The sequence below is a fragment of the Setaria viridis genome, chromosome 2 (assembly GCF_005286985.2).
Source record: "Setaria viridis chromosome 2, Setaria_viridis_v4.0, whole genome shotgun sequence".
Classification (NCBI taxonomy): Eukaryota; Viridiplantae; Streptophyta; class Magnoliopsida; order Poales; family Poaceae; genus Setaria; species Setaria viridis.
In genome coordinates, this window is record NC_048264.2 from 1,814,998 (window position 1) to 1,828,564 (window position 13,567).

The 13,567-nt window shown below is 45.4% G+C and overlaps 1 protein-coding gene across 1 annotated transcript; it reads right to left on the reverse strand.

Annotated features, from left to right (window-relative positions):
• Positions 1-668: 668 nt before the first annotated feature.
• Positions 669-3,064, reverse strand: LOC140221775 (uncharacterized). The gene is made up of 2 exons (XM_072291735.1): positions 3,008-3,064; positions 669-2,097 (listed from the first exon to the last, which is right to left on the reverse strand). The coding sequence occupies exons 1-2, from the start codon at positions 3,062-3,064 to the stop codon at positions 883-885; spliced, it is 1,272 nt and encodes a 423-aa protein (XP_072147836.1). The 3' UTR covers positions 669-882.
• Positions 3,065-13,567: the final 10,503 nt, after the last annotated feature.

The following is a 13,567-nucleotide window of genomic DNA, read 5'->3' on the forward strand; positions in this document are numbered from 1 at the left end:
CAATGAATACCACGACGAATTTGTCCAGCTCGGGCATAAACACCGAATTCATGAGATACATGAAATAAGCAGGTGCATTAGTAAGCCCAAACGACATAACTAGATACTCATAGAGTCCATACCGTGTGGAGAAAGCCGTTTTGGGAATGTCACACGGTCGGATCTTGATCTGATGATAGCCTGAGCGAAGGTCTATCTTGGAGAATACTCTGGCTCCAGCTAACTGATCAAATAGGACATCAATGCGGGGCAATGGATATTTATTCTTAATCGTCACCGCATTGAGAGGGCGGTAGTCCACACACATGCGTAGACTCTCGTCCTTCTTCTTCACAAACAGTGCTGGACAGCCCCAAGGTGACGTACTTGGGCGAATGAAACCCTTTTCCAACAGTTCATGTAATTGGGTTTTCAGTTCCGCCAGCTCTGCGGGTGGCATTCGATACGGCCTCTTGGATATTGGTGCCGTACCTGGTTGCAACTCAATAGCAAACTCAATATCCCTATCAGGTGGCATGCCTGGCAGGTCATCCGGGAATACATCTGGATACTCACAAACAATGGGGATATCTTCCAGTTGGGCTTCAACCATGGGATAAGCACAGGAGTTTACGCACTCTCGGTGGGGTAAGTGGATAGTGGAGGTGCCATACAGTGGTGAGTCTATGTGGACAACTCGGGCGGAGATATCTAGCATTACTCGGTGTTGAGTCATCCAATCCATACCCAAGATAATATCTATTCCCTCTAGACCGAGAATAATAAGATTTTCCTTAAAGAGGGTTCTTCCTAACTTGATAGGTACATTGAGGTTCATTTGATCTGAGACTATTTTCCCACCCGGGGTAGAGATCATATACGACCCTTTGGTGTGACAGAACCTTAACCCACATCTAGCACCAGTTTTACTTCCGATGAAACTATGAGATGCTCCGGAAAATCAAATAAAATCAAAACTGGTTGATTATGAATAAGGAATGTACCCGTCATCACCGGTGCGCCTTCTGGGAGTTCTGCCACATTGGTGAAGTTTAGCCTGCCATGACGAACTTGTACTTTGGGCTTCTTTCCCTTGTTCACCATTGCATTGCTCTGGCCGGGGCGTTGATTCTTGTTTCTGGGGCAGTCCTTGGCAAAGTGTCCCACGTTGCTGCAGGTGAAGCAGCGGTTACCATTTGCAGGGCGCGGCGGCGGTGGAAGGTTGCGCTGAGGCGCCTGCGGCTGGAAACCGGGGAAACGAGGTGCTGCCGGTGGTGGAGGGCGAGCAACCCATCTCCCAGGCTGCGCGGGCCTGCGAGGTGCTGAAGGGGGAACCATCCTGAATTTCCGAGCAGGCGGGCTAGGTGATATCATGGGAGCTTTCCGCTTCAGGTCGGCCTTGAGGGCCTTCATGCAGTCTTCCTGGGAAATGGCCAGATTCACCAGCTCGTTGTAGGTATCCACTTTGATGGGGTTCAGCCTTTCCTTGAGTTTGAGACTCAAGCCCCTGCGGAACCGATCCCGCTTCTTCTCATCCGTATCCGCGTGATAGCTGGCATAGCGGCATAGGTCGTTGAAGGCCTGCGCGTAATGCAGGACGTCGCGACTTCCCTGGGTGAGAGCCAGGAACTCATTGAGCTTGCGCTCCATTAGGCCCTCAGGGATATGATGGCCTCTGAAAGCGGTCTTGAACTCGTCCCAGCTGACGATGTGGTCAGCCGGCAGCATGGCGTGGTAGTGGTCCCACCAGAGGCGGGCAGAACCACGCAGCTGCTGGGCTGCGAACCGTGCCTTGTTGTCATCGGTGCAAGGCGTAGTGAGAAGCTCGAACTTGGATTCCAGAATGTGAATCCATGCATCAGCATCGAGAGGATCCTCAGTCTTGTGGAAGAGCGGGGGCTGGGTCCCTAAGAAATCCTCATAACGAGCGATCTGGGGCTGCTGATGACCCCTTCCTCCCTGAGGCTGCTGTTGCTGCCCTTGGACGATGTGTCGCAAGAGCTCTGTCTGTGCAGCCAAGATCGCCTCTAGCGAAGGCGGGGGAGGCGGTGGTGGCGGAGGTGCTCGATTATCCTCGCTACCACTTGGGATCGAGCTTAAGCGCACAGTGCGCACCATCTGCAAGAGGGTATCTTTCCATTAGTCACATAATTCGAAAGCTTGCTTAAAAACAAGGAAAAATTATGTGCCGATCATAAACATAAATCTTGCGGATCCTGAGAAAAACAACAATAAGATCCTTTTATTGAGTAGGTGCATATCTCTTCTTCTGTATGCACATTGTTTCTCATCTTTGGTCAGTAGTTAGCGCATTTCATATGCCACAACTTTTGTATTACGCTCGCTGACCAAAACATAAGATAAAGAGATTGAAAAGTGAGCTGAGTGAGTCGTTGTCCGGCTGTTTTTCAGAATCTGAGCGGTGAAGTTTTGGCTTCTAACATGAGTTTAACAGATCGAAAGGAGCTGAAATTTTACGAGCGGTTAGAACACAAGTTTTTTTTCACAACTTTGGTATTTAAAAATCAGTTCAAAAGTGAGTGGAGATAGGGTTAAAACTGAGACCAAACAGCAACTATATTTCTGCCAAGTTTTCGGTTAGATCGCCAGTCATGACAAAAGCATGTCCATGCATACATAACAAGTCTATGGCAGCAAGAGTACTCAACTCGAGGCTAACCTATTACATCGCCATCCAAAATATAGGTTGCCGAGGAGTAACAACAGAAGACCAACTCGCTACAACAAAAACCTAGAAGTCATCTAAGTTGCCCACGGAGGAAGCGCTGTGCACCGGAGAAGGGGCGTCACCAACTCGGGGCGGAGACTGAACGCCCTCGAAGTCCATGCTCGAGACACCCTCGATCTCCTCGGGGTCCTCCTCCTCCTCCTCCTCCTCCATCGGGTCATTCTCCCCCTGCTGCTCCTGCGCATGGATGGCATTGAGCTCAGCGTGGTGCTCATCCAAGTGCGCATTAGCAACAGCTAGCTCCATCTCAACCTCTAGCTTCTCCTCTGCAAGCAATACCATATCGTGCTCCATATCTGTTACCTCCTCCTCTAGCTCGGTGATCCGGGTCTCCATGTCAGAGATCCGTATACCCCTCTGGATGAGCTGGTACGACTGTTCCACCAAATCTTTCTTGGTGGTATTGAGATGCTCCTGGGTGTCCACAGCTATCCGAGCCAAGACAGCCATAGCTCTCCCCTGGAGCTCGACCAGTCGGTACAACGCATTCATACAACGCGTTGCGGTGGAGAGGGTGACCTGCGGGTGTGAGGTGACCAACACCTCCATGTTGTTCACCCTATCAAGCCAGTCTACGTCCAGCCTGTCCCTAGCGGGGAACAAGCCAATCGGATCCAAAAGGACCTCGAAAGGGTGTAGTCTGCAGAACTGAGTGAGGGCCTGCAGGGCAGCGGACTCCCAAGTATCCTCGAGGGTATGACCATATGTCGAAACCTCAAGCTGGGGCCAATGTGGCTGCACTGGGGGTGGAGGTACGACCACACGCACGTTGCACCTTTGCACCCCGTGCTCCAGGTACTCGCGTCCCGCATAAAGAGGCGGCGACTGGTACCCAAACCACCTCAAGGTGTCCCACAAGATAGCGGGAAAACCCTCGAAGTGTAGGCACATGGAGTGGGAGGTGCCATCCGTGCCACGCATCACGTGCCCATGAGCGGCCATCTGGAACCAAGGAGTGATAAAAGAAACGTGAGATTAAAACTCAGGATGAAAACAGATTCTAGTAGGCTAGAGAAAAAGCTCATAACTCAACAAGTACTCATCCAAAAATTCCCAAATTTTACTAACATTCCCTTCTGATAATTGGTAACAAGTTTGGTATTCATAAGTGGAGTGAAAACAGATCCTAACAGGGTGATATACTCAGATCTTTGGCAGGTGGCACATGCTGGAATTTTCAGGGACAGTGTGGCAATAAACTGAGCATAAATCCCAAACCAGAGATCTAAATAAGCTGAAAATTTACCACAAGGTTCTTCAAACAGTGCTCTACAGCTTTTCTTAAGCAGTGCCTAGCAGAAAATGTCCTTAAGGGAGTCGAAACAGGAAGACTATAACAGGTGCACAAACTGTATTTCCAGGAAATAAGGAGTTACAAATTTTTGTCATTGCTCGCAGATCCTTTGGGAAAAATTACCAAATTTTACCAGTGGCATAATAAAACATTTTTACACACTTTTCTTGTATAAAGTTTCTGTAGATAACACATGGAAACAACCCAAAAGATTTTGATAAGACACCATGCTGAAAAGGGTAGCTAGAAAATCCTTAACGCGGAAAAAAAAACCTTAAAACACATGAGCAAGGTCGATTTAATGGTTCGGTTTCACGTATTTTAGTTCATGATGCATGCACGACCTACATCGTCCTCTCAACCAAAATAATTGCCAAAAATTGGACTTACGTGATTAGTGCCGGTGGCAAGGCAACAATTACATCGCTCCCTATAGTATCTAGTCGGGTTTCTAATATCGTTTTCCTACGCGAACTTGGTTAGTGTACCTGCAGAAAAACACAATACCACATGAACCTTTCGTGCCAGCACTCACGAAAGCGTCCCCATTCATTACCATTCACTATAGAAATGGCACCCATGCGTTTAACGCTGCATGGACAGCGCAACAACCGTGGAAATAGGCCCCTTTGAATAGGACCATATAACCCTTCGCATACTCGTGATGCGGAATCATGCGCACGTATCATAAACGTGGGCGAACAACCGTGATGATAGGCTCGTTGGATTCGAACCATACCACCCTTCGCATGAATCATCATACGGAACCTTGCGCACGTATAATAAACGTGGGCGAAAACAACCGCGATGATAGGTTCTTTTGAATAGAACTTCCTACCACCCCTCGCATACTCGCGATGCGGAACTCTGCGCACGTATAATACACGTGGGCGAAAGTGCTAGAAGTCAGTAAAATAACCAATAGCTAATAGCCACCTTAAATAACCCAAAAATTCCCCTAGGGCTTCTCGTACTAAGATCATCCTTAACGATCGTACGAAATTTTCAAACTAATTTCTTGCAAGTTTTATTTTAGGAAAGGTATTTAAAGTCTGTTGTTTTCTCTGTCATGCTTTTAAGCTCTGATACCAGCTGTGGCGGAACCGCCTAAATTAACTTGGCTAAAGCACACTTAAGTCGCCTAAACGCGATCATGTACTTTAAACAAGTCAACTTGGTCGTCCGTCGGATTTCCTCCGATAAAACCACGTAACGCAGGATCGAGAAAGCAAAACTCACACGATGGTGAGTGGTTACAGAGATTACAACAGTCCATCCAGATTAAACAAAGTGCATCAATTTATTACAACATAAAGTTTAGAAATTCAAACATAGTTTGTAGAGTGTTCAAGCAGCGGAAATAAAACGAACGGAAACTAAACGTCGATGCATGATATCATGAAGAAGCCGATCATGACATCACTGACCCCTGTCCTCACCGTCCGAGGAGGGATCCCACTCGACCGTCCAACCCGGAGGGAGCTGGGTAGACCAAGAAGAACTAGCAGCGAACTCAGAAACATCATCCTCACCTGAAAAGAGGTGCCACAAACAAGGCTGAGCAACTATGCTCAACAAGACTTAACCGACCTGTGGTACTAATCCACTAACACCTAGACATGTAAGCTTTTTGGCTCTGGGTTTTGTTTTGCCAAAAGCGACTAGTGTAGGTCCTTACTTTCAACATTTTAGCCACCAGTTCTACTGTTGTTTATCATTCTAAGTTAGCAACTATACTAAACAAGCATAGTTTTCCAAGCAATTAATAACAAGTAACAATATTATATCATCATCATCTTTCATTCTTACTCAGTGTAGCATAGCGATCAAGTAGTCCCACACTGTGAGAGGCAGACGAATCGATTCGAATTTATTAACCATGCATGGCGAACCTAATCCCACGACATCCGCGCACCACGAAGGGTCGCTTCACTTGTCAGCCGTCCCCATCGATCCCTAGGTACGTGTCAGGTCCAAACTTCCTTTGGCATGCAATGCTCCACAGTCCCGGTCTCTACCGTACTATGACCGCCATTGCACCCACATGATGCACCATGGGAACAACGTTCCAAGGATAGCAGGGGTATAAGCCACGTCCCAGTTCAATCAGGTACTAGGCTTCCCCATCCCATACTAGGTATGAGATTAGTACTTTCAAACACTTGATCACGAACACCATCACCTTTCGACCTTAGTCCAATTTCAAGTAGACAAACGGGGCAAACCACCGAGTACCAACATAAGCCCGGCCCCGTCCATCATCCTTATAGTTGCAACGAAAATAAAATCATTCAACTCCTATAACTCGCGAGTGACAGGAAATCACTCGACTTTTACCGAGTCCTATTTAGCATTGCATCTACTCGACTTCTTATACTAGTGTTCAGATCAAGGGGCACTATATTCATGCATCTATGGTTTCAATCAATTCCTATAAACGTAAATGCATAATCAAAACAACCAATATAATGCAAGTATTTAAACATAGGAATTTATGATCCGGGGCTTGCCTTCACACTCGGAGTTAGCGAACTGGTCCTCGGCTTGCTCTAGCACGGGCTCGACTCCAGCGTGGTGTAGATCCGCTACAGCTTCCTCTTCGGGCGTCGGGTGCAGCTCGTATGTACCGTCGGCGATGTTAACTTCTACATGAAGGTGCAAATGATTCAACATGCAAAACCAAGAGTCTGAAAGGCATTTCATATATTATTCCTTTTTATCTTTCTCTAAAAAGGAAAGAGGTTTTCATTAACTTTCAAACCAAGTCTCATAATTTTCCTGTGAACTACACCTCATTCCTGAATTATTCCAAGTGGTTTCATATTTTTATCATCTCTAGATTTATCATTATGCAAAAAGAAAAATCTACCCGTAGATTTCAATTAATAAACTAAAACAGTAACTTAAATGTCTAAGCTAGGCTCTAAACCATTTTTCTAAGCTTTTATTCTCTAAAACAAACACTTGAGAGTTGGATTTACCTTTTTAGCATTTTTCTGTGATTTGCTATGATTTAAACTAGCTTAAACAAGGATTAAATCATATAACATTAATTCTAACAGAGACATGTGTAAACTTATTTTTATATGAAACTACACAGAATATTGAGTCTAACAAAATTTATCTTGCATTTTTAGCATTTTTCTACACTTTTCTATGCCTTTTTAAACTTTCAGCCTTTTTAGATCTAGGGAAAAAAAAGAAAACCGAGGCAATCTTCCAATCTAGCCCTCCAGTCTATGGGTTAAATGCGTAGAGGCCCCTGGATCTTGCGCCTACACCCCTGGACAAAAACCCACCTCAAACATAAATCCCACGATTTTCCCCATAACCCCCTGACTTTCTTTTCCACTCGCAACTAGACCCCTGGCCTTCTTCTTCCTCTGGAACAGAACGCACAGCACAGCAAAACAGACAGGCTTGGCCGGCGTTCGGGATTGGGCCAGCGGCGGTAGGGGGAGGGCAGCGGGGCGGCTTGGGGGCGAGGAGGGGCTGCGAAGCAGGGCCAACGGCTCCCAGAAGCAGGTCCAGAGACGCGGATCGCGGTGGCGCAGAAGGGGCTCCGCGGGCGGCGAGGAACGCCGTCGACATGAGCGGGAACGAGCGCGGAAAGTTGACCCCAGAGGAAATCGAGCGCGAGCATGATGATCAGTGTCTTACCGCGGTTCCGTTTGAGTGGTTGGTTGACGACGAGGATGACTGGAAGATGGTGTTCCGCGGTGAGGCAGTGGGGGTGGCGGGTGGAGTTCCTGGAGTTGGGGAAAGTGGGATTCCGGGCGATGGGGTGGATGGCAGGCGACGAGGAGTGTCCGAGGGTGTGGCTGAGGAAGTGGAGGAGCCTCAGGCGTGGGCTATTAGACAGAGGCGGAGGGAGCTGGCCAGATTTCGTCGGGGAACGGGAACCTCTCGAGCTGCCGGTTTGGGGCAAGAACTTTCTGTTGGAGGGCATTGGGGCTTGGAAAGGAGGCAGGATACTTGAGGAGGGTGGTTTGGAGGATGGGGCGCTAGTACGCTGCTGCGGGGTGGACCGGCCACGGCGGGCACCATTGGCGGATAGGGGAGGCGACTTGGCGGGCGTGCTTGCAGGCGGGCGCCGCAGGCGAAGCAGGCATGCACGGGTGAACGGCTCCATCAGGGCGCTGCAGGCGAGGCCGAGGAGCTGTTGCGTCTTGTCTCGGGCGTACGTTGGCGAGCACGGCGGTGGTGGCGTGCCAGAGCGTCGCAGGGCGCGTGCGGATAGAGCAGCGGCAGGGGGGGCAACTTGACGGGGCAGCGATGAGGAGCACGTGCCACGGGGCGGCCGGCGAGGGGAGCGCGGCGCACGCGTGCTCGGCGTGAGCTCTGGTGCAGGATTTGCGGGATCGGACGATAGGGCAATCTTCGAGCGCGATCTTCTCCAGATTTTTGAACTGCACAACCCCTACCCCCTTTACAAAAGTTGTAGGCCTAGGATCTAAGTTCAATTCTTGTAATTGTCTTGATTTCAAATTCGAACCCGAATTGAAGATAAAACGCTTCAAAGTTTGGCAAAATCCGAAACTTTCAGACTTGAACACTTCAGCCATTTTCGACAGTGTTGACCATTTTAGCTGCGTTTGACCTCATTTTTGAAAACCTTTTGTGCAGATTTTGGCCTAAGCCCAAAAATCAAAGTTGTTAAGGACTCGTAGCACTAAAACTTTCATAAAAGGTTTGTCGTGAGCATACATTCGAAAATGTGAGAAAAAGGGCTCCAAAGTTCTGACTTTATTTGATCTGCACCTTTCGGCCCAGATTTGTAATTCGATATTTTGACCCTTTTCTGATCAGTTTCAAGCAAAACGATAATTACAAAAGTTGTTAGAATTTGTGAGTTATACAACTCTTAGTTAGGCATATTTTTAAGTTCTTAAGAAAAAAATTGAGTTATGGCTTAAACACATGTTTAGCTCGTGAGGGGCAAAAGGGGTCATTTTACTTGGGTGCAAGGCTGTTCATTGGTTCCATTAAGCTCTAATGACTTCACTTAAGCTCAAAGAAGGTAAATTTTGGCGCATTTGCTACAGTCGGGTAAAATGACATTTGCAGGAACTGACTTGAGGCTCTGCTCTTATTTTTCATAGTTAGAAATATCGCATTTGTACGAGCGGACCACTCCTGCACATCCTTTCCTTTTAGGACAGGTGACTTTATGGCCTGCCCTCGAAATTGATTAAAAAATAAAAAATTGCCCGCACAGCTTGCCTGCTGCCACCTGCACGCTTGCCGCTCGCCAGGCCGCGTGCCGGCCGCGCCGCTCACACGGCTGTCGCCGCCATTGCCCACGAAGCCGCGATGCTGCCCCCGCCCGGCCGCCCTAGGGCATGGGAGCCACACGCCAGGGTGCAGGGGGCTCCACCAAGGCCGCCCACCGACATTGCAGTGCAGCGTGTCCTGATCTCGACACGACCAAGAACTGGTCGGTTATGAGTTCAAACCTCCTTAACCATGTCGGCAGCCGGTTGTGCTTTGCCAAAGCCTTCCATGTTCTGAGCGACACAATGGAGGAATCAGAGGAAAATATTATTCAGACTTCAACCCTGACTGGGAAACAGATAACCCTGATTTTGCTGTGCTCATCAGCGTCAAGCTGGTTAGCGGCTGCAGTGGCGGCGGTGAGAGTAAACTGCAAGGGCTCAGGATAGTCAATCACAAGTCCTGTTACTTCTCTATGCAAGAAGCAAGATAAAATCGAGTGGGCGCTATAGATCAGATTTTTTTTTCCGAAACAAGCTATAAATCAGATTTAGTAGTTGTTGCATTGGCCGGTCGAGAATTTTCCTCCCCATTGTAGTTTGAACATCCATTCCTACTGCAGATGAATTTTAGCTTATCTTGTAAGAGGCTGTTGGTGAAACTGGTAATTTGAGGTGTTCATCTGGCTTTGGGCTCACATACGAACTGAAACTGTGTGCGCCTGAATTTGGCCTTCCACTCAAATTCCATAAGTTCCTTTACAAATGGCCTAAAGTTTTCTCTCTCTGTCAATGGATATTCCTATTCATCTTAACAGCTGCTTTACCAGAAAGATTAAGGGCGGTCAAAAGAATCTGAACATTTTACTTCAAGGAAAAAACATCCAATTCCAACAATTAATGTGTAGAGTCCAGACTCCAGAGGCCACTTTTAAACTGCAGCAGCACCAGCACACCAGGAGTTTCATGTTAACTAGTGTTTGGCGCGCGCCGGGGCGTGCGTATAATGTTGTGACAGCAATATTTTTCGTTATAGATGTCAAACTTCGTCTGGCTCTATGTCAATATGCTTGAAACTGAAGTATCATGCATGGCTCTCTCATATCAAACTGGATGCATGCCGAGGTTATTACCCTTTGTATGTCCCTTGTGTATATTTTGCCAGCATACATGTCTGGTGCTAAGATTGATGTATAAATTATCGATAACATAGATGTAAAGAAATGTGTAGAATTGTCCATGCACGGGTATGATGGGTACTATGATAACTCGGTGGCTAGACAGAAACAATCTCTTGCTCCAATATACTTCAATGTGATCACTGATCCTTTGTAAATTTTGTGCCACAACTATCAATTTGGCAATCCGTATAGAAAGATACAGTGTTAGAAGTTAGAAACACAACAATTCAGTGATCTGAATGTGATGTTAGAAATCTATCAACATGATCACATATTATCAGGTGAAAGTAACATCGATATACGTACATATTAAAAAGAAGATATTAGAACCATATTGCTAACCTTTTTGGTAGAACATTTGTAGCAAAATGCAAAACTAAAAGGAGTGTTGTTTAAAGAAGATAAAACTGATAAAGGTCACATATCTTTTATCAGAAGCTGATAAGTGAAATATATATATATTGAACCCTATTCTAAACGCTACTTGTACGTCAATAGATTCCTAATTTTTAAGAATCACCATGTCTAAAAATACACACTGATTTTTAATTCAATCTCGAAATAGGCAAATGTGTCAAAAAGTTCAGGTTCAATTATAGCATGCTAATGAGTTACGGAACTGGTAATCAGAGGTCACCAAGCGTGATTCATTTTGGTATGCAGTCAAATAGGCTGTGTACATATGCATATGCATGTGATGGCACTGAGCATCAGAGATCAATGGTAGGGCATGCAATGCACTCACCTTGGCAGTATGCGAAATGGATGGTCTGGGCATGGGCTAAACTTATTTCAGCACTGCAGCTCCCTTTTGACGTTCTCCATCCATCGTGCTAGCCCCTCTACGGTACTTAGCTTGACTGGTACATATTGACATATGTAATGTTCCATCACTGATTGCTTCCTGGCATATGCAATGTTCAGTCATCCTGACCAGTACACATTTTTTGGGAGCCAGTTTAGTTCAGGTCTCTATGGAAATTTTGCTGAGGCAATAGTTTTTTTTGATGAAACAGGAGGGAGGTACCTCTGCTAATTATATAAATAATTTAAAGGAGTACAAATTACAAAGGTTCAAATCATGAAACCCAGAAGGTGTGAAAGAAAATAAGAAAGATTACAATTGTGTGCTCTAGCCATTGAGACATGGGTTCTTCCCAGACTTCCTTTACTCTATGAACAACTAGAGCGTAGACTGATTTGAATCGAAATCTATGAACAACTAGAGCGTAGACTGATTTGAATCGAAATGTGGTTCCTTGAATTGTTGGAGAGATGTTCTTGAAAATCCAATCGTTTCTAGCCATCCAAATGCTCCAACACATGATGATTATAATTTCCATGGAAAAAGGAACTTGTAGTTGAGCTCTGAAGCTTTCCAAAATGAAGTATGGCTCAAGTTGCAGATCAGGAAATAAACTTATTTGTATCCAGCACTCCTGTGCAAAGGGACATTCAAGTAGAAGATGAAAAAGAGTTTCCTCACTGTCATGTACGTGGACATAACACACAGGCATAAGATGGCAAGGCCATGTGTTTTCTTCGGAGGACATCACGCGTGCTAAGCCTGTCCTTTAAGACCAGCTAGAAAAACACTTTGTGCTTATTTTGACACCTTGATTTCCAAAGCCAATTAAAAACCTGACGAACCTGTCTTTGTCCAGTAAGATATTTATAAGCCTTAGATGAGGAGAACAAAGCATTTCCCCATATGTATGTCCAAGTATCTGAATCATCATTAGAGAGGGGCAAATCTTCTAGGTCAGCAGCTAGTTGAAACAGCTGATCATTGAAAGCTTGAGAGGGCAGTGGGCAGTGGCAGGTGAAAAAGTTGCTGTAGATCCGCAATTTGATATGCTCTTTGAAGTGTGATTTGGGCTGATAAATCACACTAGATGTAGCTCGAATAAGTCGAAGATGATCACTACTTCTATGTATTCCTGCATAATCAAACCATGTTGTAATCAAATGGTTAATTTTACTTATTGTTCTCTGAATTTTAAGGAAAATATAGAGGAATCTTCATAGTAGCTGATGCAGTACAAATGTAGTGCTGAATATTGAATTTTGAATGCAATAAACATACTTCCAAGGTGACCCCAATTTGACATTGATGTATTGGTAGGTTTCCTCTGCTACTTGCTAGTCATTCCATGTTATACAGCTCCTCATGGATGCTGTAAGAATTCATCAGTGAATTTAGAAATTCGAGTGCGAGTAGAACATATTTTCAGAACAGTCAATTGATGGAAAAGTTGCAGAGGATATCCTTTTCTGTTCTACACTCTAACAAAAGCATTCATTTTTTTAATAAAAAGCAGAACTGGACTAATTTAGGCAATGATCATACAACTTATGTTTGGTTGTTCTTTCTTCTACCTGTTTGAGGACCTGAAGTTACTTGCATTAGTTCTTCATTCTGCTTGTCCAATGTGAGTAAGAATTATAACTCCAGGGATAATGAAGTGAATTGCAAGAAAATAAACAAACTAAGGTTGTGCTTAAAATAGCATAACATATATGATTGGCAGTAAAAGCCATGGGAAATTGGGAGGTGACGTAAGGAGTGATGCATGGATTGATGATTCACGCCGAAACTTCTGCTACGTATGTCATAGTTGGTGAAGTCGAAAACGTTGTCATCCTCCACCAGATCACCTGGGCTGCTGGGCAGTGGCACCCCGGACCACCTTGCTGATGCAAGCCACGTTTGTGATCCATTGATAGATGGTTAAGTTCTGCAGATCAGGAGAGGATGGCAGAACCATTATTGGTGATTGCCATTACGTGTAGGTTGAATGCTGGTGATGGCCAAGCACAACCCTAAGGGAGGTCCCTGATGGGAGGAGTAAAGCGTTAACAATTTTATTTGTAGGAAAAAGAAAAGTCCTTCTCACATCATTTAACAAGGCTAAACAAAAGGATATAGATAGCTCATGAATAACCAAATGTGAGAAGCCTTTCAAGTACTTTTAATCGAGATAGAAAGGAAACATTGTGGAGATATTTGGGAAAGTATACGCACTACAGTTGTATTATTTCATCAAAATTATAAGAGCTCTAAACATATATAATAATGAAAAAATTTCTGGACGAAGGACAATGACAGAGCATAGCACAAGAAAGAAACAACAACATGCCTTTCTTCTAG